Consider the following 27,600-nt stretch of genomic DNA (forward strand, 5'->3'; position numbering starts at 1 on the left):
TCAGCAAATTTAGCCTTCGAATTAAAAGAAATCGCCAATTTCACCCATGCCGTTAGTTTTTCCCCAATTCCATCCAAATGCCTGTCAAAAGCACCACATGAAAGGCATGTGAGGCTTATGATGAGGGTAATATCGCCATTCTATACCCTCAGCCCTCAGCCCCCTTTTATTCGAACGAAGCCTTCATTTCAGACATGGAGATTCGACATAACCCAACCTTATTTGTAAGCGTTCCAATCTTCTCACGTCGCTGATGTTCATCAATTCCAAGAAGAAGAGAAGACATTGCAATTGAAGATAGGATTCATAGGAACAGACGTGCAGCTTCTACTGAATCAAGTTCAACCACTTTGATTATAGAGGATCATATAGTGCGTATCTGCCGGTATGGATTTGAGGCTGAAACGATTATTTGCTGGTCTGATGAAAATGCAGGGAGGAGGTTATATGTATGTTGTAGAGAGAAGTATGGTGGTGGTGGTGGTTGGAAGGACCCAAAATTGTCTGAGCAGGCCAAACATGTCATATGTCGATTGTTGAGATGAATCAACTCATTATAAGAGAAAAGAGCTAAAGACAAGAGGATTGTGCAAGAGCTAAGAGACAAAGAGAAAAAATTTCGAAGGCTGCTGCTGAGTTGTTTGGTTGTGATTCTGTTGTTGTTTGTTTTATTACTTAGCTATTCATTTGGTTAAAGTAGGTTAGGTTTTGATTTGGTTCAATGTAGGTAAGTTGATTTGGTTGAATGTAGTGGCCTTTTTGTGCCTTGTTTTGACTTAACGAATGCAGTGACATTTGGTTGAATGTAGTGGCCTTTTTGTGCCTTGTTTTAGCTTAACCAATGCAGTGGCATTTGGATTGGTTCAATGTACATTTTGAGGTTAAATGTAGATTGCATAATTTATGGATGAAGTTTGAAGTTTGGACCAAATATGAGTTTAGCACAACTTCATAGAATTGTCTTTTAAGCTTGTTTAAATTGGATACTTACCCTTTGGCACAAGCCAAGGCAAAATACTCATAAACTGCAAACATAGTACAACAAAAGTAAGGGAAAGACACTAATCCAAAATTACAACAGAAACAGAATTCATTCAATAGAGCCATATGTTCAAAATATATATTCCAACCCATCCTAAATAGATCCAAATTCCATCCAAAATAGCCATCAGTTCAAAATACAATTAGGGAACTTCTACTACAAAATATACATTCCAACCTTGCTTAATCATCCAAAATCCATCCAAAAAGAGCCATCTGTTCAAAATACACACATATACTAGCCCATGTATTAAAAATATACATTCCAAAATCCATCCTAATCCATCAATGTATTTTACCTCCATGGCCTTGCCCTTTTTGCAGGGGATTTGAACCTTTTCCCTTGTGGCCTGGAAGTGTTTTGAGTGACATTGCTTGGACCTGCTTGTGAAGCTAAATTGCAAGGAGCTGATTGTGTAGTAGCATTGTTTCCACTTGATTGGGTAGCAACATTGGTTGGAGCTATTTGGCTTGCAGTGGCTGCAGTCCTTGTCAACCCTCCTCTAATTGCCTACAAATGAAATTAATCACAATTAAAACAATTGAAATGAATCACAATTAAAACAATTAAAATTAATCACAATTAATCACAATTTCACATCATTTACCTGTTCCTCTTCATATTGATGGACTGAGCTGTTCCTCTTCCTCTCCCTCTGCCTCTCTGCCTCTTCCCATATTGCCATCTGCCCTTCCACAATTAGTAGCATTATGGCCTTCTCCTCCACAGACTGAGCAATGGATTACAATTCCATATCTCCTAAGCTTAGTGGCACCTTTTGGGATCTCATCAACAGGTCTAGTCCTTGCCTTCTTTGGCCTACCACTCTGTTTGTGATACAGTGGGAGTTTAATTGGCCTATGCCCTGATTTCCTCCATAATTGTTGGCTTGGCATTGGTGAAATGTAATTGCTATAAGCCCTATCATAAGCTTCTCTCTTATACACCTCATTCACATAAGTCATTGGGCTCCTCTGTTGCCTTGATATAGCAGCCATGAATGGCGACATGGGATGCCACAAAGATCCCATTTTCTATAAGAGCATGAGTGAGTATTTAGATCAACTGCATATTGCCCACCAAGCATATGAGTGACTTGAAACCTGTTTCCACTTGCATTCTGTGCAATGCATGAGCCACTCTCTTTCAAATTCTTCTCAATAATCTGAAATATCCTTGACCCAACTCTTTGAGTCCATTTCACCTCCTTTTGTCTTGCAACTCTCAACATCAAATAGGTTCTTGATCCTTTCCACCATCGTGATTATTGGTTTATCTCTTGCCTCCAAAATTGCTGAATTGAAGCATTCACATAAATGGTTCAGCAGTATATCACACTTGGGCCCAGTAGTAAAATGTGACCTACTCCAATGAATTGCTGGCCTATCCTGAAGCCATGCATGTGCCGGGGCAGACATTTCCATAATATTGTCCATCTCAGCTTCCCACCAAGGAAGTGTTGTACTTCTAGCAGCAGCCCATAGCCTATGTTTTAGTGCCAAACTACCATGCCCAGCAAGTTTGAAATTATTGTGCAGATGCATTACACAATGTCTATGTTCAGCATCTGGCTTTAAAGCCTCAATTGCTTGCCCCAGTCCTTTTTGTTTGTTAGTGATAAAAACCCACCCATTTTCAGGGCCTCTTACCCCAACATCATTGAAGAAAATCTCTAAAAACCATGTCCAAGTGTCTCTGCTTTCTGTCTCCACAACAGCAAAAGCTATTGGGAACATGCCATTGTTGGCATCAATCCCAACAACACTTAAAAGTTGTCCTAGATGTTGTCCTTTGATGAAAGCCCCATCAAAACCAACCATGGTTCTGCATCCTTCAATAAACCCCTTCCTCAGTTGAGCGAAATATATATAAAGCCTCGAAAAAATTGGATCATCTCCCCTCAATGATGTCTTCACTAAAACTGTGCTTCCTAGGTTTTGCCTCTTAAGCTCTTCACAATAATCCCACAGCTTTGAATATTGTTCTTCAATGCTTCCTTGAATCCTCTCATTTGCCAAATTCTTTGCCTTGTAGCATTGGTTCCTAGTAACATCTATATTGTGATGTTTCCTCACCAATGTCATGAACTCAACAACTGACATGTTAGGATTGGCTCAGAGATCCTTATCAAACCTTTTAGCCAACCATTGTGAAGTGGCAAACCTAGTTCTTTAAGATCTACCACATGTATGAATTGGATGGTATGTCTTCACTCTAACAGTGGGCCCTTTCCCAACATGTGCAACATATAATAACCAAGGACAGTCTTCAAGTTTATCTTCATATTCATCTTCACCCTCTTGACCTTCTTCACCCTTACCATGCCTCTTACTCTTATCACTCTTACTATGACTCTCTTTGCCTTATCACCCTTAGCATGCCTCTTTGTCTTTTCACCCTTAGTAGGCCTCTTTGCCTTATCACACTCCTTATTACCATCACATACCAGCCTCACCCTATTAAGCTCATTCTTGACAAACCTTAGTCTTCTAGCACACCTACATGCATAGTACTTTATGGCCTCTCTACATTCCTGCATATTAGGAAACTCCAAACCCAAGTAGAATTTTGGATCTAAAAGGTCATGATGTTTATTGTACTACTTGAACATTGGCTGCCTTAAACCTCTCTTCTTCCCATCTTCATCTTCACTATCTTCATGCAAACTCTCTAAGTCTGATGTATTATAACCATCAATGTCACCCTCACCTGGTTCTTTATGTCCATCATCTTCTCTTCAGTTACAACATACCTATGAAAATTCATGTCGTCCTCTTCATCACTTTTCTCAAACTCACTATCTATGAAATCACCATCTTCTTCCTCATCCTCCCCACCTTGCTCAGCTTCATCACTTTCTACCTCAACTTCTTCCTCTGCCTCACCAAATTCTTCATCTATCTCAACATCTACGAACTCATGTTGCCCATTTTCTTCATCACCATCATATCCATGAGCAATGTGTTCGTCTTCATAATGTTCAGCATTTTCACCTTGTGAAGAGAATACTGGGGACTGAACATTTAGAGGCCTAGGTGCTGGATTGTCAGTTATGTATAACACAACAGCTGCCTCGGTTTCACCAACTTCAATGCTCCAAAATAATCCTTATATGTCCTAATTTCAACCCAGCCATTTGTCCTGTGCTTGTAATAGTATTGTATGTTCTGCTCATCATAACCAAGGTGTTTAACCAGTTCAAATAACTCAAGCATTGAAACCTCATCTGCATCTTGCCTATCAACCCATTGTACAATACCTCCCATATATAAACCATCAACAAAATAGCCCCCATGGTGTACTTCCAGTGTGAACATGTCAGGTTTAGCTGCACAACAATAAATTTTCTCATTAATTTACTATCTACCCTATACAGTACAATATACATTTACTATCTACCCTATACAATACCACATACAATACATTACTATTTACTCTATACAATACAATACAATACTAACTCAGACAAAGAACCTGACAAACAATAAACAAACAACATGCACAAGGACCAAATTCACAACCCAACCTAAGTCTCAGTCAACAAACAACAACCATAGGGACCACTTTATTCCTTTTATTATGCTTTTTCATCAAGTCCAGCAATGAAATCCGACAGTAAAACCCAAACAATTGCATCAAACAAATAAACTAAAGCACGCTACTCACTGTATATGGGAGCTTCCCCACCATCTCTGATTTTCATTCTACCTTTACTGTCGCACCTTCGTTTGGAATCTTCAAGTCACAAAATATCTCCCAAAATCGAATCTCTCAGTCGTAGTCTGTCTTTCTCACCTTTTTTTCGAATCTTTCAATATCTTTCTCTGTTTCACTCTCACCCTTTTCGAATCTTTAGTCGCTTTTTCTCTTTCACTCTCACCCTTTTTCGAAACCCTAACTCTGATTTGAGAATGGATTTGGGAATTGACCTTCGAACGATTCAGTCAAAGGGGGCTGAGCGCTGAGGGTGTAGAATGGCGATATTACCCTCATCAGACGCCTCACGTGCCTTTCACGTGGTGTTTTTTACGGGCATTTGGATGGAATTGGGGAAAAACTAACGGGAAGGGTGAAATTGGCGATTCCTTTTAATTCGAAGGCTAAATTGGCTGAAAAAGTAATCCATGGGGGGACATTTCGATAGTCGATATAGTCCAGGAGGATTTTTGGCCGTTTACCCTTATTCAAATAGAAGGATGTGTTGTAAGATTTACGGTCTAGCCTATTGAAAAATGATTTTAATTTGTAAGTTGTGTGCAAAAAAAACCTCCTTCCATTCCAAACTTTGCCCAAAAAATAAACGTTTTATTTTTATCAATGGGAAAAAGAGAATTGAACTAGGGATCTTTTTATCAATGGGAAAAAGAGAATTGAACTAGGGATCTTTTGGCAATTCTTTCAAGAAATACCGCTAAATAACTAATTGCTAATCGGTAGAAATTGGACGTCCAAGTTTACAATATGCCTTATACCATCATGGAAAAAAATTCCTAGAAATATAATCATCCAGAGTTAAGACATTGGTGCTTATAGAAAGGCGTTTGTTGTTGAGACTTTTGAGTTCGACTACATTGTTGGTTCTTCAATTGATATATATATATATATATATATATATATATATATATATTATTTTATTTTATTTTTGCTAAATTGAATTCTCATGATTGTGTTAAACAAAATAACCTGGTCCCTATTGGTTTCGTTATTTGGAATGTATACATGGCATATGGGAGTGCAAGTCATAGTCAATAATAAAGCAACACAAACAAACCACTAGGGAAGCAGAGGGCCAAAGAATCAAATCTCATATAACAAAAAAAAAAAACAATACCATTGTCAGAGTCAATCAGTCAATGTGGCCGCGCGCGCACAACTGATTCAACACTTAAAAACACTTTAGTTGAATATAACATGGTTGATAAATAAGCTGAATCCGCCCAAACTTATTACAAAAATGAAAATTGCTACCTAAAGCATGATTGCATGCTCCAACTTTCCAAAAGTATGAAAACTTTAAGTCACCGAAGAGAAGCGTTGATGATCTCATTCTTCCGACGGCCTTTGCCCCAAAACTGAAATGTCTTCATATCGTTTCTGCACAACAAAGAAAGAAAACATCAAGTTCAGATGTAAAACTCGCAAGGATCTCCAGTTACGGCGATCAAAATTGAGAAATTCTCACAAGTACATTAAATATTGAGAATGCTGTAAACCACTTGCTGCCAAAGTATCTCAACTGCAAAGAATGCAAATGCAGAACAATATAAATTCCTATGGAGGAAAGCAACAGAACTGATCTCAATTGTGGCCAGACTAATTTAAAAAAATTCCAATTGGTTTGATGCGGGTGAGGTCTGCAAGGAAAAGCAAGAAATGCCAAATAAACATTCCCCCAAAAACTTGTATCCAACGAATTGGGAAAGACGTGTTCCTCTATAAACGGCACCGACTAAACTCTCTACCAAACACGTACATCTGGGACCCAATTAACATCCAAACAAGCATATACGCATAACCATATAAACATGTTCAGAACCTCCAGCCATGGGCTAAAAAGTGTCTTTAGTGAAAAACCAAAAAAACCAGCATGCATTAACAGAAGGGAGAATGGGTAAAAGCAATACATATGGTATTTACAATTTTAAATTTTCACCCAAATCTGTATGTATGTAACCCATAAAGCAACACATAGATACATTCATACATATAATTCTTCAAGCCTACATATTATTTCCAAACTGGAAATGCACAACATACTAATATACATGGATCAAGTGCATGCAAACTACCAAAAGTAAATAAACTATAAAATAGCTGCCATACCCCAACATTGTTGTACTCCCACAGCTTATGAACTCCATAATCTACAGCCTGAAACCGGTAAATCAGGTACGTAAGAACACTACGATATTTGTTCTTCATTTACAAAACAACACAAATCAAATGACACTCAGCTTATACACCAAAACAAAAGCAAAAAAATTCAGCAAGCAGAGAAAGAACTCAAACAGGAATATGCATATATCCTAAAATTCTGAAAAATACTTAATCTACAACTGAAATGCAAATCCAGTCACTATATATGAGCCTCGACTTGATGAATTTAGCAACTCTACGTTAACATTGCATATATGAACAGATATGAAACCAATTTATAGAGTTCGAGGTAGAAAAAGAATTGCTAAAAATCTATTAAATCGCAATAAACAATATCAAATTTCATCACTAACACAATAATAAAAATAACCGCTCCCGTTTAATTCCAAGGCCAATTAAATAAATACCACAAACTAAACTGAAATCTCTGAGCTTCATACTAGACTAGGTTGACCTAATCGCAAATCAATGACCTTTAATTTCCTCAGATTTCCTAGCAACCAAACAGATCATAAGAGAGACAGAACAAAAACTAAAAGGAGATGTTCAGTGAGGAAAATCATAATCTAAAGCCGCAAAAGGCTCACCCGCTCGCCGAGGAAAGCGCCGGCGATGACAAAGGTGACGTAGACGGAGTTGCGGCGCATGATGACCCTGTAAATGCCTTCGAAGAGGCCTCCACCGCTTCTTCGAGCTGCTGAATTCATGGCGATCTGTGCGAGTCTCCTTCACTTGCTTCTGGTTTGAGCGGCGAGGTAGGATTTTGGTCAGAGCTCTGGCGTCGTCGAAATGGGAACGAGACTTGGATGAGTAATATGCTTTTGGTTTGGACCGGTCCGCTAGAGTGTTGCAACGGTTTGGCGCGGTTCGTTTGGACCGGGGTTTTGTGGGCTTTCAGGTATTGGACCATGTTCACCAATAGTGGGCTTAACAATCATTAAATTGATGCTTCAATTTTTTTTTCTCAATAAAAAAATTGGAAAATCAAAATAGAAACAAGATGTATGGTATACGTACTACGGTGCTTTTTCGCCCAATAAAAAAGAGTGATAAATTTTATGGGGGTGAATTCAATTAGGATTATGAAGCGTTTAACGAGTGTATTTAATTTGGATTTAAACAAATTTTAAAAGAGGTTTTACAAGTCTTGGTGTATTCAATTCCGACTTGTATGAACTTTTAAAAAGTCCATTCAAATATGAGTGTATTCAATTAAGATTATAAAAAAGTTGAATCAAATCTCCATCTGTGAAAGTATGCTCCCTATTGTTTCTTCTATCAATACCTCGCTGGGTTTTCTTTTTCAATGATTTTTCTTCATCGTGTTTTCCTTGTTATTAGGGCATAGTTTGGGGTTAGAGTTTATGCTTATTACTAGGGTTTTCATTAAACATAATTTTATTTCATGTTTTTGAAGGAAAAAATGTTATAAATTTGGCTTTTTATTTCATATTGTTTTAAATTTTATTCACGTTGGTACAAATCAAGTATCAGAATATCTCTTGAAATTGGATCACCATTAGATACATTGACAGCAATGCTATTATACTTTCCATCTTTATTTATTTATTTATAATTTGTTACGTGTATTATTAACAGAGATATGGATAGGAGTTTAATAAAGTCATGGCTTTGATGAGATCTCAAAGCAAACAAAACAAAGATGGCCACAGGCTCAAAGTTTTTGTAGAAGACGGAGGCCTACTTGAGCACTTCTTTGGCAAAAATGGCAAAAAAAAGTCTCTCACATGAAACATTTGAGTTTTTTTCCTCTGGCAATTGGCTGATCTTTTCCCATTTGTTTTTCTTCTATCGTTTTCTAAATTTGAAGTCTGGAATAAAAGCCATACAAATCTTAAGAAAGTTTATTAAAAAATTATATAGAAGTCTTCTGAAAGTCTATCAAGTTCTATATGAATTCTAAAGTTCCATCAAGTTATATGAAAGCTACCACTTAAACAAAATCTTTTTAAATGCTCTAGAATCCTAATTGAATACACCCCCAATAGAGTATTTGGTTACCCACTCAGATTTCAGGTTGTGCTTACCCAATTGTTCTAAATAAATTAACAAAATGATCATGTATCAAACATTTCTAGAGCCGAAGGATTCAAACCTTCAGATAATGGGACCAAAATCCGTTGCCTTAGTACTTGACCAAGCCCATTTATAGTGAACACTAATATTGGTACCAGTTAAGGGTGCAAGTTGGATTGGAAATTCTGATTCCGACCAACTCTGATTCAAAATTTTCCTATTTTGGCGAGTCGAAATCAATTCTGACATCTGAAATCCAAAATTCGAAAATTCCGAAAAACAATGGATTGGAATTGGAATGTATTTCAATATTTTGAAACTTCCGAATTCTGAAATATATTGGGTTTTCAAGCTTAGACTATACATAATGACTAATTTTATGTTGAACTAAATATGACTTAAATGGCCAAATAGACATAGACGAGTAATTTCATAAATAATAAACTAAATATAAGTAGTAACATATAATAGTTTTCGAACTTTTTGTATGATTTTTCATTTTTGAGTCATTTTTAATCTTTCAAATCATTGGATATGTTTTAAAATTTTAAGTATTTTTTGAAATTTCTGAAATATGTAAGTTTCAAAAATTTCCAAAAAATTCTTAATTAGAATGGATGTTGAAGTTTCATAATTTTTTGAAATGGAATTGGAAAAGAATTTTTATTTCAATTTTTTTTGAATTGGAATTCCATGACAAGGGCTTGTCTACGGCAGTGATCGATTAATTTCAAAGGGAGGGCTTCCACAGAAGCTGTCAAGAGTGACTAGTTTAGGGTAAGTAGTAGGGACTCCTTCCACAGCACCTTGGAGGGTTAATAAGCCAATCCCATTCTTAGAGCTAGAGATATGGAGTGTAAAAGTTCGAAATGGAATGGCCTTACTTTTTATTTTTCTTTATTTATCTTTAATAGTGGCTTAATTAAGTGTAGTATTTGATTTGGTTCGTTCAAAAACCAACCCTAATACTGATTGTTCATCAACTTCGGTCTAAATATCTATTAGAAGGAGTTGTTCATACATAAAATCATAATTATTGATACAAGCCTTTTCTAAATAAAAAAAGAAACTCCTTGACATGATATAAGCATAAGTGGTGTAGAATATTCAAAAATCATATCGATGTGCTTTATATATATATATATGTATAAAATGGTTTCAAGATATTCAGCCAATTGTGTTGATTGTGGGAGATCATTGACAAAATCGTAGCCAATAACTTAATATGATTACGGTTTGAAGGATAGCCACACCTTAGTTTAGCATTCCACAATTAACACTCAAAGTCGTTTAGGTAGTTAGTCATGAATACATTGAAAAAAAGAAGTATTAGGGAGACTTTTTTTCTCTGAAGAAAATATGAAAAATAAAACAAGTGACTACATGCATCAACATTGTAATTTTTGCCAAAAGGAAAATCAAGTGCTGTTTGCTCCTGATTCGTGGTGCACACAGAACACACAACGCAAGAGTACAAACACCAACTCAACTCGTCAACGCGAGCACAGAGAGTATTCATTCACCTCCCACCGGCTGTCAAATCCTCGTCTTGCCGACTCGTCAACACCGTAGTAGCGTAACCCAATACCCCAGCTTTTCACTTTTCTTCACCACTTTACTCTTTAACTCTCCTGCCAATCCCTTATTTTCACAAAGCTCACAACCCCACCTGGCCATGGAGTTAGCAAAAGGACTGAGAGAGATTCAGAAGCTGGAGGGGCACACAGATAAGGTCTGGAGCCTCGCATGGAACCCAGTAACTGGTGTTGCCGGAATCCCCCTTTCCTTCGCTTCATGTAGTGGTGACAAGACCGTCCGTATTTGGGAACACAACCCCTCTAGCTCCACTTCTTCGTGGGATTGCAAGGTTACCCATCTTTTTGTTTTGATTTTTTTTTTCCTTATTTTGTTAAATGGGACAATTTGTTATGGAATTTTCAATTTTGGGTTGCAGGCAGTTTTGGATGAAACTCACACTAGAACCGTCCGATCGTGCGCTTGGTCCCCATCTGGGAAATTTTTGGCCACTGCCAGCTTCGACGCCACCACTGCAATTTGGGAAAATGTTGGGGGTGATTATGAATGTGTGTCCACTTTAGAGGTATGAGGTATCTTTGTTAATGGCATTGAAAGATTCTCGCTTTACTTCAATCGATCAACTTTACAAGTTGGGTTCTTTTGGTTTTTGTTAGTAAAGGTGTTTTTGTGTATAGGGTCATGAAAACGAAGTGAAAAGTGTGAGTTGGAATCCATCTGGGTCTCTGCTTGCGACTTGTGGCCGGGATAAAACTGTATGGATATGGGAAGTGCAACCCGGAAATGAGTTTGATTGTGTTGCAGTGTTGCAAGGCCATACACAAGATGTGAAGATGGTTCAGTGGCATCCAAGCAGGAATCTTATATTTTCTTGTAGCTATGATAACACTGTCAAGGTAAAGTTTAGAGTTTTAAGTGCTTTTCCTACCTTCCCTACTACTGTCCCACAAAAATGATTATTTTTTCGTTAATTATGCATCAAGAAGATTGGATACTTTTTTTCTGATACCGTACCATATTTCTTGCAGATATGGGCAGATGAAGGTGGTGATGATGATGATTGGGCGTGTGTGCAAACATTAGGTGAAACTAACAAGTACTACGTCTTAGCCTCTCTGTATCTCTAAATTTTCTGCTTCAGAATTATTCCCTTCTTTTATGTAATAGTTTCCATAACGTGTGTGTAGTTCTTCCCGCCGAAGCACCTTATGGTTAATGAGGTCAAGTTTCTCACTAATTGATTTGATATGGACGACTAAGAAGTGCAGTGGGTGCAATGCATCTGAACTGTTCATAATTTAAAAGAAATATGATCTCATCTAAGGACTGCAGGATGTTTTTCTTTTTAATATGATACATGGCCTCTATTGATTATTCTGAACCAGTTGAGTTTGTAGAACTGCTAGCAATTTTTGTCAAAATATATCTTTTAGTCTAATTTAGCTTAACCGGTTTTCTTGGTAGTGGTCACTCTTCTACTGTCTGGGCTTTATCGTTTAATGATGGTGGAGACAAAATGGTTACCTGCAGGTAAGCAGAAGTGTTTTCTCATTTTTTTATGTTTCATTGGTTTTGATACCAAAACACCATTTATAAGAGCATCTATGCAAAATGGAAATTTGAAGTTTTGAACAATACTCAAAAGGAGAAATAAAATAACAATGTGCTGATTTTGCAGTGACGATCTTACTTTAAAGATATGGGGAACAGACAATGAAAAGATGCAATCTACGGATGACTTTGTACCATGGTGAGGAACATGCTCCATTAGAATGATTTCTTTTCATTTTAGAATCCCTGAATTTGGTCTTTCAGTTATGTGAATTATTTGATCTTGTTTTAAATATTTTATTAACCAGATGTTATAGGTTTTGTTTTAGAGTGGGGATATTTAATAGGTTGTACCATGACATATCCATTAGACTCAGCTTTGACCAAAAAAAAAAAAAAAATTCCATTAGACTCAGCTTTAGCACTGGGCAGTGATGTAGGCTACATTTGCATTTACAGAAATAGATGAATCTGAATAGCCTCTTTTTCTCTCTCTCTCTCTCCCCCCTTCCTTCCCTCATATATTTGTTTGGATTTATACTTCTTTTTGTTTCCTTTATTTACTTATGAGTTTTGAGTTCCTCTTCATAGTCTTTGTCTAATTGTGAACACACAAGCATCCTGACACTTGCGCCTTCCACCATTGTTTCTGTTGAATACGATGCTTTCATATTCAATTATATGTGATCATTCACGCATTTGAAACTTTGTATGTTTCCTAGACAGACAGTGCATTGTATAGAAAGAGAAGGGTATGTGTCATCCTGGGTTGCCCAAGTAATTTGTCGTTTAGTTGTCCCAAAAAAATATAATTTTTCGTTTTGCGAATAAGTCCATGTTGAGCTTGAAGTAAGGGACATATGTGCATGATTGAAGAATTAGAAAATCATCTACATGATCTGACCTAGCTATTATTGCCTCTTACATGAATGAATTTATTATTTTCAGAAGAATGTGCTTTCAATGGGTTGAAAAATTTGAAACCAGGGGCCATGCCATCCCCACATTTAGTTGGATTAAAAAACTCTTGGTCAAGATTCCTAATTGTGCCTGATAGTCAGGATATGCTAAGTTTACCTGGAAAATTTTGGAGGGTTCTCATTTTTTTTTTTCATTTTGAAGTGTGTTTGTTTGAGATGTTTCTGAGGCTTTACAGTTACAAGTGCTGTGTTGTTTTAGTGTTATTGTAGTTGCAACATAGAAGTCAGCTGCTTTTGAATGGAATTAAATAATGTGGTTCTACTCTTATGTGTTGATAACACTGTTTCATTATCAGTTCCATGGAAAATTGTTTTAGATCCATTTAGTATGAGGCCAAGGAATTAATTGAATAAATTATTTGTTTAGTAGAGTGCTAAAATTTTGGTTGTAATTCATTTGTGTTTTCTTGTCGCACTGATAAGATGATTCTCTCTTTTGGTTTTGTCAGGAGACATCTTTGCACTCTTTCAGGTTATCATGATCGGACAATATTTTCAGTTCATTGGTCAAGGTAATGGAACCAAAGAAATAGTTCCAATTGTTGAGGGTCTTTGGTAAAGATTATAAAATATAAGAAAGAATAAAGATGAACTATTTAATAGGGATTTACGGGAATTACTTAAGATCTTTATTCAATATAAGATAGTGTAGCAATCTGCGCAAAATATAAGGTAAACATGGCTGCATTGGTTCGATTGAGTTTACTAGTTTAATTAGTTTATTGTTTGATTCACCAAATAAGATTTTGATTAATCCCAAATATTGATTTATATTTAATTGAAAAATGACAGGGACAATATCATTGCCAGTGGAGCTGCTGATGACACGATAAGATTTTTTGTGGAGAATGATGATAAAGATGGTTTGGTATGTCATAATCTTTCACCCCCATTGATTGTATTAGAATTTGTATCACCAGTGAAATGGCCTAATATCTCCATTAGTTGTGACAGCGAATTGCTAATAAATATTCTCTAGAGCTTGGTGTGGACCAATTAAATTAAGCTCATTGAGTGCTTTGATGATTGGAGTGTCTCTGTTATTTGCTTATTTGTTTTGGGGAGTATTAAATAACCCAATTGTGTGTTTTCGTTCAGGTTGATGGACCTTCGTATAAATTGCTTCTGAAAAAGGAGAAGGCCCATGACATGGATATAAATTCAGTGCAATGGAGCCCTGGGGTAAGATTTCTCGTTCTGCAGATCATTGAAGTTCTGTGAGGTCCTGTTGTTTTCTCTGTGAATGGAGCTTTTGCCAGCTTGGACTGCGAATTGAGGCTTTCCAGCTTGAACTCTAGATTTCTGAGAATCTCCTAGAGTCCAGTATTCTTGTGTCTAAATTTTTTTGGTAATTTGTCATTCATGGTCCACAAGAACTAGGTTCTATGAGTCTTATCTAGTTTTCTGCTGCCATTAATGGCAACTATACTCAAATGGCTATCATCACTTGTCCTGGTTCTGTCACCATACTTTCTGCTGTGACTGCTACTATTACCACCACACCCCTATCATAGTCAATACTACCCCTACAGCCAATCATCAAGGACCCCATGACTATCATTTCAAGCATCACCATTATCGCGCTTAAAGCACCAGCACTACCACCAAGTTGAGGACTGCTGTGGTTGCTGAGTACCAGTGATGTTCTGCGTAGTTATTACCTACTAAATAATTTGCACATAATACAATTATGGTTGCATCAAATTGCTCACAGGAGCTCTGTTACCGTTTTCCCTTCTTTTTGGATGACTTAAGTTTGTCTATGCTCTCTATACATTAATTCTTTTTAAATAGTCATGTGAGCGAGAGAGGTTGCTGAATTAACAGGTTACCATGTCCGGAGGAATTTATTTTTTGTATACCATGCATGCACTAACATTTCCCTTGTACATTGCTGTTGAATTTTTCAGGAGGATCGGATTCTTGCTTCGGCAGCTGATGACGGGACGATTAAAATATGGGAGCTGACATCTGCAGGCTGATGAAGGAACCTTTTTCTTTGCTGTTAGAACAATTGTGTAATTGCAAAAGTATTTTCTCTTTTATACTGGTCTCGATTTTTGGAAAAACATGAAGTTTAGTATAGTAAGTGAAATGTGGCAATTTTTAATGTGAATTAGATGTAATGAATCTTTATGAGAATGAAGATGGCGAAGGTTGAAGCTTACAGTATTGTTTATAGGATGGCTAACAAGATTTGCTTTCAGACATTTCTCTTTCAACTTATTTCCCTCCTCGCCTCTCTGATGGCGGATTCCTTATTATCCTCTCAGTTAACAATGAATTCTTACATTGTGTTCGAAAATACGATGTCTGGCTTACATGTGTTCTGATCACGTTTACAAACTACATTGTCAGGCAGTGTCCACTGTTAGCTGTATATAGAACTGTCGGCCTATTCTCTAGTTGCTTAAGCTTTTACGACCTAGTGGTTGTCAAACTAACTAAACTAACTAAGCTGACTGGCCGATACTGAACCAATGGCTGTGGCGATTTCTCGAACGGTGTCCAAATGCCCAATTTGTTCTTCATTCACAGGTGGGTGTATGCCCCCAAGAGGACTTTAAAAAAACATCCTCACTGTTGCAGCAGACAAACAATCGTTCAGAGATGATTGATTTCTGCCTTTATTTTGGTGGTGTTTGTTTGCTGACAGCAAACAATCTATAAGATAAAAACATCAAACAATCCATGCAATAAAATTAGAAAGAGCTTTATATTTCAGAAGTTATGTGCAATCCCTGAATGATATATAGCTAAAGAAAATGATAAATGTACCTATTCATGAAAAGCCTAATTTCTAAAGCTGGTTACATACACCATTGTCAGAAAATGCACTCTTTTGGGGCAAATAGAATCATTTTCACTAACAGAAGCCATTCCCATAATATATATAAATTTATAATGTTTCATGTATCAATAATCATAAATATTAAAATATAAAAAAGAGCTTGTATATGATCATAACTATAATTAAAACAAATATAAAGATCTCAGAAAAATGAGAAGATTAATTATTATTGTTATAATTCAACACCTGTTTTCTATTCTTATTCTGGCTGAGTTTTGTCTCCTCCCCTCCTCAATCAAAGCAGAACGAGCAGACATAATCCCACTTGGGAATAAAGAAGCATCAAAAGCAGAACAATCCATCCAATCTTTAAGCAACTCCTCCTGCCCCCATATATCAGGTATCCAAACCTGGCCAGCCACCTCAACCCTATGCTTCTTCAACCTCTCACGTCCACTGTCTTCATCAGCCACATTACTTGGTTCGTGATCTACAACAACAACATCCCCAGCAGCAGAAGCCTGGCCTTCCAAAACTGCAATTTCTTCACTGCTTGACCCATCATTTTCATGCCTCTTTGGTGATGTGCTGCCTTGCTCCATGCACTTGATGTTAGACTTGGAGATTTCCTCTGGTTCTTGTAGGGTTGGAAGAGATTGAGTTTTTTGGTTGATGGATTTTTCCAAAGGGACTTGATGAGTCATCTGAGATGGTTTTTTTCTCGTTCAGTAGGGAAAATGGAAATGAAAAATGTGTGCAAAGCTAGCTAGGTGGTGCTTCTTCTTCTTCTTCTTCTTCTTCTTCTTCTTCTTCTTCTTCTTCTTCTTCGTGTTCAGACTTTTTTCAATTGATGTTCTCTTGTTGAATGGTAGTGTGCACAGGGATATAGCAAGCTGGGAGGGATTTAATTTGCTTGTGTTAATAATGCAACTAGAATGGGTGGGGGGTTAGTGTACACGTCAATGCTTAAAGTTTTTTCTTCTTCTTCTTTGTTTTCTTTTGTATGGTTAGTGACAACAGTACGTGGCTTGGTTGAGATTTGCTTTGAAGTCCAATTTGTGTGGCTTAGTTCTTGTTTGAAAATGCAAAAAAGAAAGGGAAAAAGGGACTCTCATAATAATAAATCCGACTAGTGGGATTCCTTGGATGGGTTTTAGGAGGATTGTGAGGTTGATGTTGATTTGGGGCCGCATATAATAATAATAAGACATTTGGTTTTTTTTTTTTTTTTTTTTTGTATCAAAAGTAAAAAGTGAATGAATTTTTCTCACGCACCTACTGTTAAGGTATCATGAAATTTCGAACTTAAGACTATTTGATCAACAAAACAAAGTTATTTTTTCACTGGTTTAAACTCCATTGACATGCATTTGGATTTGGGAGTTGGTAGTGAAATTTTATTTAGCGAAAAAAGAATTATAAATTTAATGATAATTTGCACACTATTCAATTTTATTCAATACAAGATGGGGACCTTCTTGGGGTTTTCAAAAAGATATTTTCTTCTATTGTACACCATCACTTGCTAGCAGCCTTTGGTTTTTTCTCCTTTGAATTTTTTTTTTTGGTCGAAGTTCTCCTTTGAAATTTAAGCACTCAAAACACATCACACAATCAGGTGACATAATTCAAAACACGAATTGACCAAAAAAAAAAAAAAAATTCAAAACACGAAAAATCATTTCACAACTAATTATTTTGGACATAAAAGGAGAAGAACAATATAATCTTCGTACAATCAGAATGGTAAGAGTGCATTATGCACATGGGCATCTTTCTCTTCAAGGCCCCATGTTGTCATGTCTTTCTTGTTTTGTCTCTTGATATGCAAGAGCTAAATTCAGTGAAGTTCATTGTGCAAAAGAAGAGGGCAAATGACACTTCCTCGTATATATCTATGGTTGTTTTACAAGAAAGATGTTACAACATTGAATCTCAGACTTACTTAGTGTAATTTTTACAAATACGGCATGAATTATTAGGGGTACGTCCACCCGTCAATGTTATGTCACTCCTCCATCCAATTCCATTCAATTTTTTATAAAAGTTATAACACCCTGCGTGACGTATGAGCGCTGTTGTGATTTATTAGATATAATAGAATATTCATGAATGAGATTATATTTCAAGGAATTAAAAATAGATACTAATACCAACTAATTCTTAATTTAGTAATACTTCTTCTTCTAATATTGAAAGATATTTTAAATTTGAATCTTTTTTTTTTTTTTCGTCCGATAAAATTGAAACTCTGAATTGCATCCAATAAATATTACTGTGAGTCCTCCGTAAGGGTGAAGCTGTGTGTTGTAAACATCACAAAAACCCAACCCAAACATATGTGGATGCCTATGACTCTAGAAATCAATAATAGTCTTTTGTGAAATGGTGCACCAACATCTATTTCCATAGCCACATATAATTTGCCAAACCCAAAGATAGCCCCATGGCAAAACACTCAAAACATGGGACAAGACTGACGAGGTGTAGCCGCCACCAACCACTTATAATAAAATAAAATCATTCATGAAAAAATACAAACAACATAAACCACTCAAAAATTGGTGAACAAATCAGATAATAAAACAAGAGTTGAGAATTTTTCCATTTTAGCCTCCTGTCAGATAGTGTAAAAGTGATATACTTTTATAAACTATAAAGTGCATTGTTATAGGGCAATGTCAGTTTTATTATGTTCATCGTCTTTCTTATTGTGGGGCATTGGAGAATCTGGACCACTTGTGACACTTGATGATATTTTGGAACAGATTTTTATTTTGTTTATTGTGGAAATTTTGAAATGTTTTTCTTCTTCTTGTAATGCTCTCAGCTCAATTATATCTCGAGTATCTTTGAGTAGGTTGCCGGTGTGGTGTTTATGTGCATCACACTTGTCTTTCCAAATTCAACATGTATAGAACAGAAGTTCGAAACCCTACTTCTATTGATAAGAAAAAAAATTTGGATTTTATAAGATGAGTAATCTTGTGTAATGCATTTGATATGATATGCTATTAAAGAACCAAATTATGTATCTCAACTATTGATGATGTTAAACGAAACCTATCTTTTCAAATTCAACATGTAAAAAAAAGACGTCAAATTGACTTCTTGATTTACCATTATTTACCTTCATAATGTTGGAAGATATTAAAATTTGAATCCCTCTCTCTGTTGATTAGATAAAAGAAGACAAATTTTCTAAAATGAGTGATGTTGTCTCGCAAAATATTTGACATGATATGCTATTAGACAACCAAATTAAGAATCTAAATTATTGATAATAAACGGAAAATAAAAAATAAAAAATTGTTGATCATGTTAGTTAAATTGGTCTAACAATATAAAATACCCAAATATTTAGCAAAAAAAGAAATTTATTCTATTTTCTGAGGAAGGGACATATGGGGCATAATTCCATTTTCTTATGCAATGTGTAAAGCTTTTCCACAAAATTTCGATTTCACCCCTCTATGAATTTTCAAGCGGTGTGCCGTTTTGGCGGGCACATGCTCCAGGACGCCACCACCTTGGCGCAAACTATCCAAACCTACGCACGAACCAAGCAGCTAAACAGAGGCAAGGAGCTCCATGCTCAGCTTCTACGCACCGAGTACACCCCATGCATTTTTCTCGCCAACCACCTTCTCAACATGTACTCAAAATGTGGGGAGGTCGACTATGCTCTCAAAGTCTTCGACAAAATGCCTCAGAGAAACTTGGTTTCTTGGACAGCAATGATAACTGGGTTTTCTCAAAACAGGAGGTTCTCTGAGACTTTGAAAACTTTTTCCCAGATGAGAGGTGCTGGAGAGAACCCAACCCAGTTTGCATTTGCAAGTGTCATCAGAGCTTGCGTGTTTCTTGGGACGATTGAGATTGGGAGGCAAATGCATTCTCTTGCTTTGAAATTGGGCTTGGCTTTTGAATTATTTGTGGGTAGTAATTTGGCGGATATGTATTGGAAGTTCAGGTTGATGGCTGATGCTTGCAAGGTTTTTGAGGAGATGCCGTGTAAGGACGCAGTTTCGTGGACTTCAATGATTGATGGATATGCAAAGAATGGTGATTCAGAGGCAGCTTTACTAACTTATAAGAGGATGGTTAATGATGGGATTGTTATAGATCAACATGTTCTTTGTAGTGCGTTAAATGCTTGTTCTGCATTGAAGGCTTGTAAGTTTGGAAAGTGTCTTCATTCAACTGTTCTGAAGTTAGGACTTCAAGTAGAGGTTTCTGTGGGCAATGCTCTGACTGATATGTACTCGAAAGCAGGAGATATGGAGGGTGCTTCAAATGTGTTTTGGATTGACTCTGATGGTAGAAATATTGTTTCTTGTACCTCTCTGATCAATGGTTTTGTTGAGATGGATGAAATTGACAAGGCTTTTAATTTGTTTGTTGACTTACAGAGGCGGGGAGTTGAGCCTAATGAGTTCACTTTCTCTAGCTTGATCAAGTCTTGTGCCAACCAAGCTGCACCTGATCAAGGAATCCAGCTTCATGCTCAGGTGGTTAAGGTTAATTTCGATAGAGACCCTTTTGTTTATAGTGTTCTTGTTGATATGTATGGAAAATGTGGGTTGCTTGATCATTCAATCCAAGTGTTTGACGAGATAGAAAACCCAACTGAAGTTGCATGGAATTCATTGTTAAGTGTGTTTGCTCTTCATGGCTTAGGAAAAGCAGCCTTGGAAACATTTACTAAAATGGTAAACAGAGGAGTGAAACCAAATGCAATAACATTTGTCAGTCTTTTAACAGGGTGTAGCCATGCTGGATTGGTAAATGAAGGTTTAAATTACTTTCATTCTATGGAGAAGAGATATGGCATAGTGCCTAGAGAAGAACATTACTCTTGTGTTATTGATTTACTTGGTCGGGCTGGAAGGCTTAAGGAGGCTGAAGAGTTCATAAATAACATGCCAATCCAACCAAATGCTTTTGGGTGGTGCTCTTTTCTTGGGGCTTGCAGGATTCATGGTGATCAGGAGAGGGGCAAACTTGCAGCGGAAAAACTGATGCAGCTTGAACCTGAGAATATTGGAGCACGTGTTTTGCTTTCGAATATATATGCAAAGGAACAGCAGTGGGAAGATGTGAGGAGTGTGCGGAAGAAGATGAGAGATTGCCGCATGAAGAAATTGCCTGGCTATAGTTGGGTTGATGTTGGAAACAAAACCCATACTTTCAGAGCAGAAGATTGGTCTCATCCTCTGATGAAAGAAATTTATGAAAAACTTGATACTCTTCTTGATCAGATAAAGGACGCTGGATATGTTCCACAAACAGATTCTATTCCACATGAAATGGACGAAAGCTCCAAGGAAAAGCTTCTTCACCATCACAGTGAGAGGATAGCAATTGCATTTGCACTGATAAGTATGCCAGCTGAGAAGCCAATCATTGTGAAGAAAAATTTAAGGGTGTGCTTGGATTGCCATTCTGCAATCAAGTACATCTCCAAGGTGGCAGGAAGGAAGATTATTGTTCGGGATAATAATCGATTTCACCATTTTGCAGATGGGTTATGTTCATGTGGAGATTACTGGTAGTGTTTCAAAGGCCGATTCATTTCTAAAGGGATTATTGCCCAGAACCATCTTATTTACTCACATGAGTTTTCAAGGCACACAAGACTTGTCTGCCTGGTTTCTGAGCATGCGCACCAACAAGAGCTTTTCTGACAATCTTTTGATCCAACTGGTAGGGAAGAAATGTAAGATGACTTGGTCATCAAGAAGGAATAATGGGATTTTAGGCTTTGATTCAGAAGCATGCAAGGAGACAAGCCTTTGCCTTGGCCTTCATCTTGATCATGGAAGGCAGCTAACCCTTTGCCATCAATAATTTGGCAGCCATTGGTAGGCGATCAAAGAGAAATTTCATTTAGATGGCCCAGATCATTATGATTATTGAATCTTCAAAGAATCGAGTGGAGTGTGGGGAATTCAATATCACTGCTGGTGGAGACGCAAATCATTATGATGATTGAATCTTTATTGTTCAACTAAGTGACCTAGATTTCATAATTGATTAATGAACTTACAGTTTGTGTTTCACCCAACAAAATGGGGGAGTCTCATGTCTTTCACCCAACAGTTACTTCTGAGATGTAATACCTCATTGAGAAATATAAATGGCTGCTGCTGCTTGTTTGAGATAGTTAAAGAAAGCTTAAATTAAGAATCAGATATCGGACTTCTGAAGATCCCCACAAAAACCAAGTAAAAATAAAGAATTATTTTCTCTGAACCAAGCCATTCATGATTCTCCATAAGTTCTATCTCACCCTCTAGGGGGAAAACACTGTACATGCCAATGTAGCCAATGGCGTTTATTCAAAGCTTCTGGGAAAACAAGATCTAAGATTCTAAATGACGTGAAAGGGAAAACATACACTCAGATGAGTATGCACTAATAATATATCAAAGCTAGAAACCACTAACAGATGGCATATTGCGGATCTATCATCTAGTATCTACAGAGGCACATTTAAATCCCTCGGATGGATGCTGAGCTAGTAGGAATGAAGAGGCTAAGAGGCCTGAGACACAGCCCGCTTTTGGACAAAAAAGGCACGTCAGACTCTTGGATAGCGAGAGCGTCCTTTCTTCTTCAAGAAATCAGGAATCTCGACTGGACTACCTTCCATGAAAGAGGAAGGCCGTCGATTGATTCCAAGGGTGACGTCTCCTTGTGCCTGAAATTTGGTAGATGTTACAAAATTGTTTCTGGAATGGCCTGGAGTGAGAGAGACAGAGAGTTTAGGAATACCTGGAGTTGCCTCCCTTCATTCTCTTCTTGGCGTTTGAATCCAGTAGCAATAAGAGTTATACTGACCTGAATGAAAAACCAAAACAAGTAGCATGGCATTTTAAGATGTACTCCAACTAAAACACCACCAGATGCAAGAATATATATATTCTAATTACTTATACCTTGTATTAAAAAAAAGGTATAAAATGCTTTTCTGGCAAGTAGAATTACAGAAAGAACTAACCAAACAAAAACATATATCAATTGGTTGAATTTTATTTTATTTTTCTCCTTTGTTTGAATTAATGGTACAGCGAGATGGTATGGGCCAAAATATTGCAGGCTCATGACATAATGTGCAGGCTAGGACTGCAGATTCGAAAACTTTGCTATGTTTAATTTAGAGAAAGCAAAATACTTACTTGACCACTAAGTGATGGATCTGTCACTGCTCCAAATATTAAGTTTGCTGTTGGATCAACAAGATCATATATAACCTCGGCTGCAGCATTTACCTATGAAAATACCCATTTGAAAATTAGAGTAAGAGACGAGAAATACATGTGTCAACTGTGAGTGAAAACTACCATTTAGGACTCGGTAGATACTGGAGTTACCGCATTGGAACTTAGGACATTTCTGGGTCAACCAAATGATTTCTCTATGAGAAAACTAATAGATGAAAGTTTTAGTCTATATCTCTAGGCCTAGAATAAAAGACCTAAGAAGATTGCAGAGTAACGTCATTCTTGCAGGTTAGAATTAAGGGGAGCATTTGCTTCATAATATTTCTGATTACTTAAGTCAAACTTGAAAAAGAAAAGGGCAAGAGAATGAACAGGAGAAGCATAATGGCATCTTGTTTCTTTACATGTAAATCAGGCTATGGCTGTTCAAAGAACTGGTCAACTAAATAAGTGTGCGGATGTGGAATGCAATGGTGAAACTGTAAAAGTAATTCCTAAAGACAGCTTTATCTCGCAGATATGTGGTAGACCAGACTTCAAGTAAGAACATATTTCCTTCTACAAGACAAAAAGTAGTGGAAAGACTCTCATACAGAAGACAAAAGAATATGTGAACTCCATGAGTCCACAAGTATCACCAAAAAGGAGAGTGAGTGAAAGAGAAAAGTACCTCATAAAGGGTCAAATCAGTTCCCCCGGTTATGTTCCAAACAATTCCAGTAGCTCTCTCTATACCAATATCAAGTAAAGGTGATTGGATGGCATTTAATGCAGCATCTCTTGCCCTTGTCTTCCCTACTCCAAGATATAAAAAAACCTCAGAAAATAGTTATAGCATTATATTATGAACAATTGAAAAGGGTCATCGATACTGGAACAAAAGGCTTGACGAAGATGCATGTTAGGGAAAAAAACTGCCAATGTATGACAGTCTAAGCATATGATATCAGAATTCGTGATATAGTTGTACTGTATACACAAATCTCCCTTTCAATTCTAATTAGGGAATATTATATACATTACGGAAAACAGAAACATATTATGTTTTTAAGATAAACTACATGTAAAGTCAGAGTTGCCATTCTGATAACCCTTGAAAGTACACAGTTGTGAAGACAACCATAAAAATACCCTTGAAAGTACACAGTTGTGAAGACAACCATAAAAAGAAACATCTAGAAGTAGAGATTTCTTCACACCACATAAGCTTACAAAGATCTAGGTAAGAAGGATTTTAATACCTCTTTATCCAATAACAACAGTTAATTTATTACAACAGATCACCCGGTATTTTGGTGATCTTTAACTAGCTGCATATATGCTGCAACTAAAATTAATTAATTTAGAGAAAATATGCAATATCAACATCACGTCTTTTAGTAAACATTTTAATTGCATAATTTTCTATCTAAGCCCAAAACAAATTTGGGATTATGTCTCCTTTCGGTTCCTCCTCATGCTCTAACCAGAAAAACTGAGAAGCTCTTGGTGCCATTCATAATATATTAACTTCACAAGAAGGTTATCCACAATGGTGTCATCATGGAAGGCAATATGGAAAATTTGGAACCACAATAATGAAGTCTTATTTCATAAGTGAAGCGTCTGACATGAAATAAGCACTCTAAACATCCTAGTGGCTAGTAGTAAGTAGCTAAAACATTACCAGTTGCTGTTCCTATCCCCATCAATGAAGAACCTGCATTAGCCATTATAGCCCGTACGTCAGCAAAATCCACATTTACCAGCCCTGGTATCTGCAGTCAAGGTGATGACCAAGTAATTAGAGCAAAAAAAAAAAAAAATTTGCCGTAAAAAGATGCAATGATATACAAGTAAATAATCAAACTCCTTTGACCAAATGAAGACACTTTAAGCAGATAACAACCTAATGCTCATAAGGTCTTAACACCCAGAAGTTCAAGTATGAAGCAAATACCGTCAGTTTGATTTTTATTTTATATATTACTTCTGAACTTACAGTTTTAAAGCCAGAAGTTCAAGGTTCAAAAATATTAGTACCAGTTTATCAGTATTAATAAACTCGCAAATATATCATCACTAGATTCCACTACTGGGTGCCAGTTTTTGAATAACAACTTTCAACCCATGATAATATTGAACAATTACTCACAGAGAAGTACTGATACCCTTACTGTTTATGTATATTTAAATGCATTTAGGGGAAGTACTACTAACATTAGAGTCTATCAAGCATTCTTTATGACTGTAGGGAATCAGCTGTTGAGATTATGGTCTACACATGGCAGAAATAAAATAAGTAAATCAAGGTTCCTGTTGTATTCATTCATTTTCCTTTCAATTTTTTTTCTTCTTTCTTTCTTTGCTTTCCTTAGCTCATTTATTTCTTTAACACTCTGGTAAGTACCATTAAGAAAAGAATTCATATTACACACAATATCTTTAAAAATCACATACCGTGATTATATCAGAGATACCACGAACTCCTTGTCGTAGAATATCATCAGCCAGATTAAATGCCTCTGTTACTGGGGTAGACTGGGAAACTGCAGTCAATAACTTGTCATTTGGAATGACTATCAGTGTGTCAACATTTTCTCTCAAAGCAGCAATTCCTTCCTGGGCTTGAACTGCCCTCTTTCGTCCCTCAAAAGAGAATGGGGTTGTCACAACACCAACAGTCAATATACCCATTGACTTTGCAACTCCTGCAACTACAGGAGCTCCACCAGTTCCAGTTCCTCCACCCATACCAGCCTGCATATAGAGAAATTTAAAGTCAAATGAAGAAATGCTTGAGATAAAATATCACAATACACTGGCATCTATTGGGAAGTCATGACAGAGGAACAGAATGTGAACCTACCGTAACAAAGACCATGTCTGATCCATACAGGGCTTCTTCTATCGATTCTTTGCTCTCTTTGGCAGCATTCATACCAACATCTGGGTTTCCACCAGCACCAAGACCCCTGGTAAGCTCTTGACCAATTTGTAAGCGGTTCTCAGGAAAGACAGGAGACATTCTCATAGCTTGAACATCGGTGTTAACAATCCAGAACTCCACACCCTTCATTGCACTCTCTATCATGCGATTAACTGCATTTGACCCTCCACCACCAACACCAATAACTTTGATTTTTGCTTCACTGTAATTACTAGGAGAAGATTTATCACTTAAGCTCTCAGTGACACTTCCACTTGAGATATCTTTTCTCGGATTGTTCACCGTATTGTTTCCCTCCCCTCTAAGCAATGAAACTTCAGGGTGTAGATTCAGAAAAGGGTCTTTATTCTGATATGAACTGACACTCTGAGAGTTGCTTGAGCACTTGACTTGTGTCAAAGTCGACTTATGGATTGCACCCATAAAACCATACTTGTCTTCTGCCATTTTCACGCAGCTAAAGTTTCCTAATTGGTTCTTCATTAATAACCTCCCTCCACGTCCTGTTAGTAGTCCCACTGGGTTTCGAGTATCAGAAATAGTAAAATATGTTGACGCATAAGTCGCCATCTTGTAATGGCGAGACTGGTAAGTTGATGAATGCCAATAAATTTAGAAACCCAGATGACTTAAAACTTCAATCCTACCACCAATCTTTCTTCCACTACCTGTTTACCAAAAACCGAATGATTCTTAGAAACCACACAATTGGCCCAAACAGTCAAGACGAACAAAGGGTAAAATGCCAACAGTCAAACCAAATCAAACAGAAAATCCCACAAGCTGCAAAGCAGGCATTACAATCCCCGGACTATAATTATAACAGCAAAAGCAAAGCTAACAACAAATTATACGGAATTCAAAGTAAGTATGAAGTTAGCAGTCTACTACAATGACTAAGAAACAAACCAGAAATGCTGAACAAATGGATACCCAATTTTCAGAGAAACAAGCAAGAAACAGAAAATGGGCACCTGGGTTTAGATGAACAGACCTGAGAAATCTGAAGAAACCTAGGAAACAGAAACAACAAAACTCCTGGAAGCATTTGGGCGCTGAGCCCAAAGAGTCGGAAATGGAGGGTTTTTAGCACCTTCGGTTTCTAGAGTCTTCAAAATGGCTCACTCAGATTTAGACTGTCGAGGTCCTTGTTGATAATGAAGTGGAAGTATAAAGGCAAGCAAGAAAACTGAGGAAAAAATGGTGAAAAGCGAGCAAATAGCGATTGAGGTTGGTGACTGATTTGGCTTCTTTCAGGTGAGGAGCATCTTTGTGTGGGCTCTCATGAAATGAACCAGGTCTACACAGTCACAAAACCCTTATCGTTCAGTGAAGGGTTTAATTGATGGGCTACCTTAAATTTCATGTGTTAATTGTTTGGGCCCAAATAATTTAACCGACAGCTACAGAAATTCCCATGCAATGCAGTGCAACCAGAAATTTGATTAATGCACCTAATGCAAGCCGAATCGCTTTTGTCTAATTTTATTAGTAATGCAACAACTTATTATATATTATATTTATATTTTTCAAGTTTTTAACGTAAAATTTTATATTCTTCAATATAAATATGCAGTAAATTGGAGGTTTATGTACTGAATTGTCATTTGCTAAGCTTGAATTGAGTTCAA

General features: G+C 36.9%; 5 protein-coding genes across 5 annotated transcripts; 2 read left to right on the forward strand and 3 right to left on the reverse strand.

Moving 5' to 3' along the window:
* Positions 1-5,826: 5,826 nt before the first annotated feature.
* Positions 5,827-7,817, reverse strand: LOC117634350 (cytochrome b-c1 complex subunit 9-like). The gene is made up of 3 exons (XM_034368424.1): positions 7,507-7,817; positions 6,866-6,913; positions 5,827-6,136 (listed from the first exon to the last, which is right to left on the reverse strand). Exons 1-3 carry the CDS (start codon positions 7,624-7,626, stop codon positions 6,086-6,088), a joined length of 219 nt encoding a protein of 72 aa, XP_034224315.1. The 5' UTR covers positions 7,627-7,817; the 3' UTR covers positions 5,827-6,085.
* Positions 7,818-10,346: 2,529 nt separating this feature from the next.
* Positions 10,347-15,202, forward strand: LOC117634789 (protein CIA1). The gene is made up of 10 exons (XM_034369010.1): positions 10,347-10,823; positions 10,911-11,057; positions 11,170-11,388; positions 11,521-11,588; positions 11,957-12,022; positions 12,171-12,242; positions 13,473-13,535; positions 13,816-13,891; positions 14,122-14,205; positions 14,934-15,202. The coding sequence occupies exons 1-10, from the start codon at positions 10,632-10,634 to the stop codon at positions 15,003-15,005; spliced, it is 1,059 nt and encodes a 352-aa protein (XP_034224901.1). The 5' UTR covers positions 10,347-10,631; the 3' UTR covers positions 15,006-15,202.
* Position 15,203: 1 nt separating this feature from the next.
* Positions 15,204-16,715, reverse strand: LOC117634790 (protein BIC1-like). The gene is made up of 2 exons (XM_034369011.1): positions 16,061-16,715; positions 15,204-15,687 (listed from the first exon to the last, which is right to left on the reverse strand). The coding sequence occupies exons 1-2, from the start codon at positions 16,516-16,518 to the stop codon at positions 15,651-15,653; spliced, it is 495 nt and encodes a 164-aa protein (XP_034224902.1). The 5' UTR covers positions 16,519-16,715; the 3' UTR covers positions 15,204-15,650.
* A 2,534-nt stretch (positions 16,716-19,249) lies between these two features.
* LOC117634201 (putative pentatricopeptide repeat-containing protein At5g52630) lies at positions 19,250-21,970 on the forward strand. Its single transcript, XM_034368172.1, has one exon. The coding sequence runs from the start codon at positions 19,288-19,290 to the stop codon at positions 21,367-21,369; it is 2,082 nt and encodes a 693-aa protein (XP_034224063.1). The 5' UTR covers positions 19,250-19,287; the 3' UTR covers positions 21,370-21,970.
* Positions 21,971-22,033: 63 nt separating this feature from the next.
* LOC117634203 (cell division protein FtsZ homolog 2-1, chloroplastic) lies at positions 22,034-27,130 on the reverse strand. Its single transcript, XM_034368173.1, has 8 exons — positions 26,964-27,130; positions 25,889-26,637; positions 25,480-25,779; positions 24,707-24,797; positions 23,711-23,835; positions 22,996-23,088; positions 22,592-22,657; positions 22,034-22,517 (listed from the first exon to the last, which is right to left on the reverse strand). The coding sequence occupies exons 2-8, from the start codon at positions 26,537-26,539 to the stop codon at positions 22,398-22,400; spliced, it is 1,446 nt and encodes a 481-aa protein (XP_034224064.1). The 5' UTR covers positions 26,540-26,637; positions 26,964-27,130; the 3' UTR covers positions 22,034-22,397.
* Positions 27,131-27,600: the final 470 nt, after the last annotated feature.

Source organism: Prunus dulcis, chromosome 7, assembly GCF_902201215.1.
Source record: "Prunus dulcis chromosome 7, ALMONDv2, whole genome shotgun sequence".
NCBI classification, from domain to species: Eukaryota; Viridiplantae; Streptophyta; class Magnoliopsida; order Rosales; family Rosaceae; genus Prunus; species Prunus dulcis.

What these genes read in the sequence shown, in the direction of transcription:
- LOC117634203 (XM_034368173.1), bottom strand. Translation starts at nt 26,539, where the DNA reads ATGGCGACTTATGCGTCAACATATTTTACTATTTCTGATACTCGAAAC. An exon ending in CAGACATGGTCTTTGTTACG is followed by an intron (nt 25,780 to 25,888) that starts GTAGGTTCACAT and finishes CTCTATATGCAG; the next exon opens with GCTGGTATGGGTGGAGGAAC. An exon ending in ATGAAGGGAGGCAACTCCAG is followed by an intron (nt 22,518 to 22,591) that starts GTATTCCTAAAC and finishes ACCAAATTTCAG; the next exon opens with GCACAAGGAGACGTCACCCT.
- LOC117634789 (XM_034369010.1), top strand. Translation starts at nt 10,632, where the DNA reads ATGGAGTTAGCAAAAGGACTGAGAGAGATTCAGAAGCTGGAGGGGCAC. An exon ending in GACAAAATGGTTACCTGCAG is followed by an intron (nt 12,023 to 12,170) that starts GTAAGCAGAAGT and finishes CTGATTTTGCAG; the next exon opens with TGACGATCTTACTTTAAAGA. An exon ending in TTTTCAGTTCATTGGTCAAG is followed by an intron (nt 13,536 to 13,815) that starts GTAATGGAACCA and finishes GAAAAATGACAG; the next exon opens with GGACAATATCATTGCCAGTG.
- LOC117634201 (XM_034368172.1), top strand. Translation starts at nt 19,288, where the DNA reads ATGAATTTTCAAGCGGTGTGCCGTTTTGGCGGGCACATGCTCCAGGAC.
- LOC117634790 (XM_034369011.1), bottom strand. Translation starts at nt 16,518, where the DNA reads ATGACTCATCAAGTCCCTTTGGAAAAATCCATCAACCAAAAAACTCAA. An exon ending in AGAATAAGAATAGAAAACAG is followed by an intron (nt 15,688 to 16,060) that starts GTGTTGAATTAT and finishes TTTATCTTATAG; the next exon opens with ATTGTTTGCTGTCAGCAAAC.
- LOC117634350 (XM_034368424.1), bottom strand. Translation starts at nt 7,626, where the DNA reads ATGAATTCAGCAGCTCGAAGAAGCGGTGGAGGCCTCTTCGAAGGCATT. An exon ending in GCGCTTTCCTCGGCGAGCGG is followed by an intron (nt 6,914 to 7,506) that starts GTGAGCCTTTTG and finishes TACCGGTTTCAG; the next exon opens with GCTGTAGATTATGGAGTTCA. An exon ending in GGGAGTACAACAATGTTGGG is followed by an intron (nt 6,137 to 6,865) that starts GTATGGCAGCTA and finishes TTTGTTGTGCAG; the next exon opens with AAACGATATGAAGACATTTC.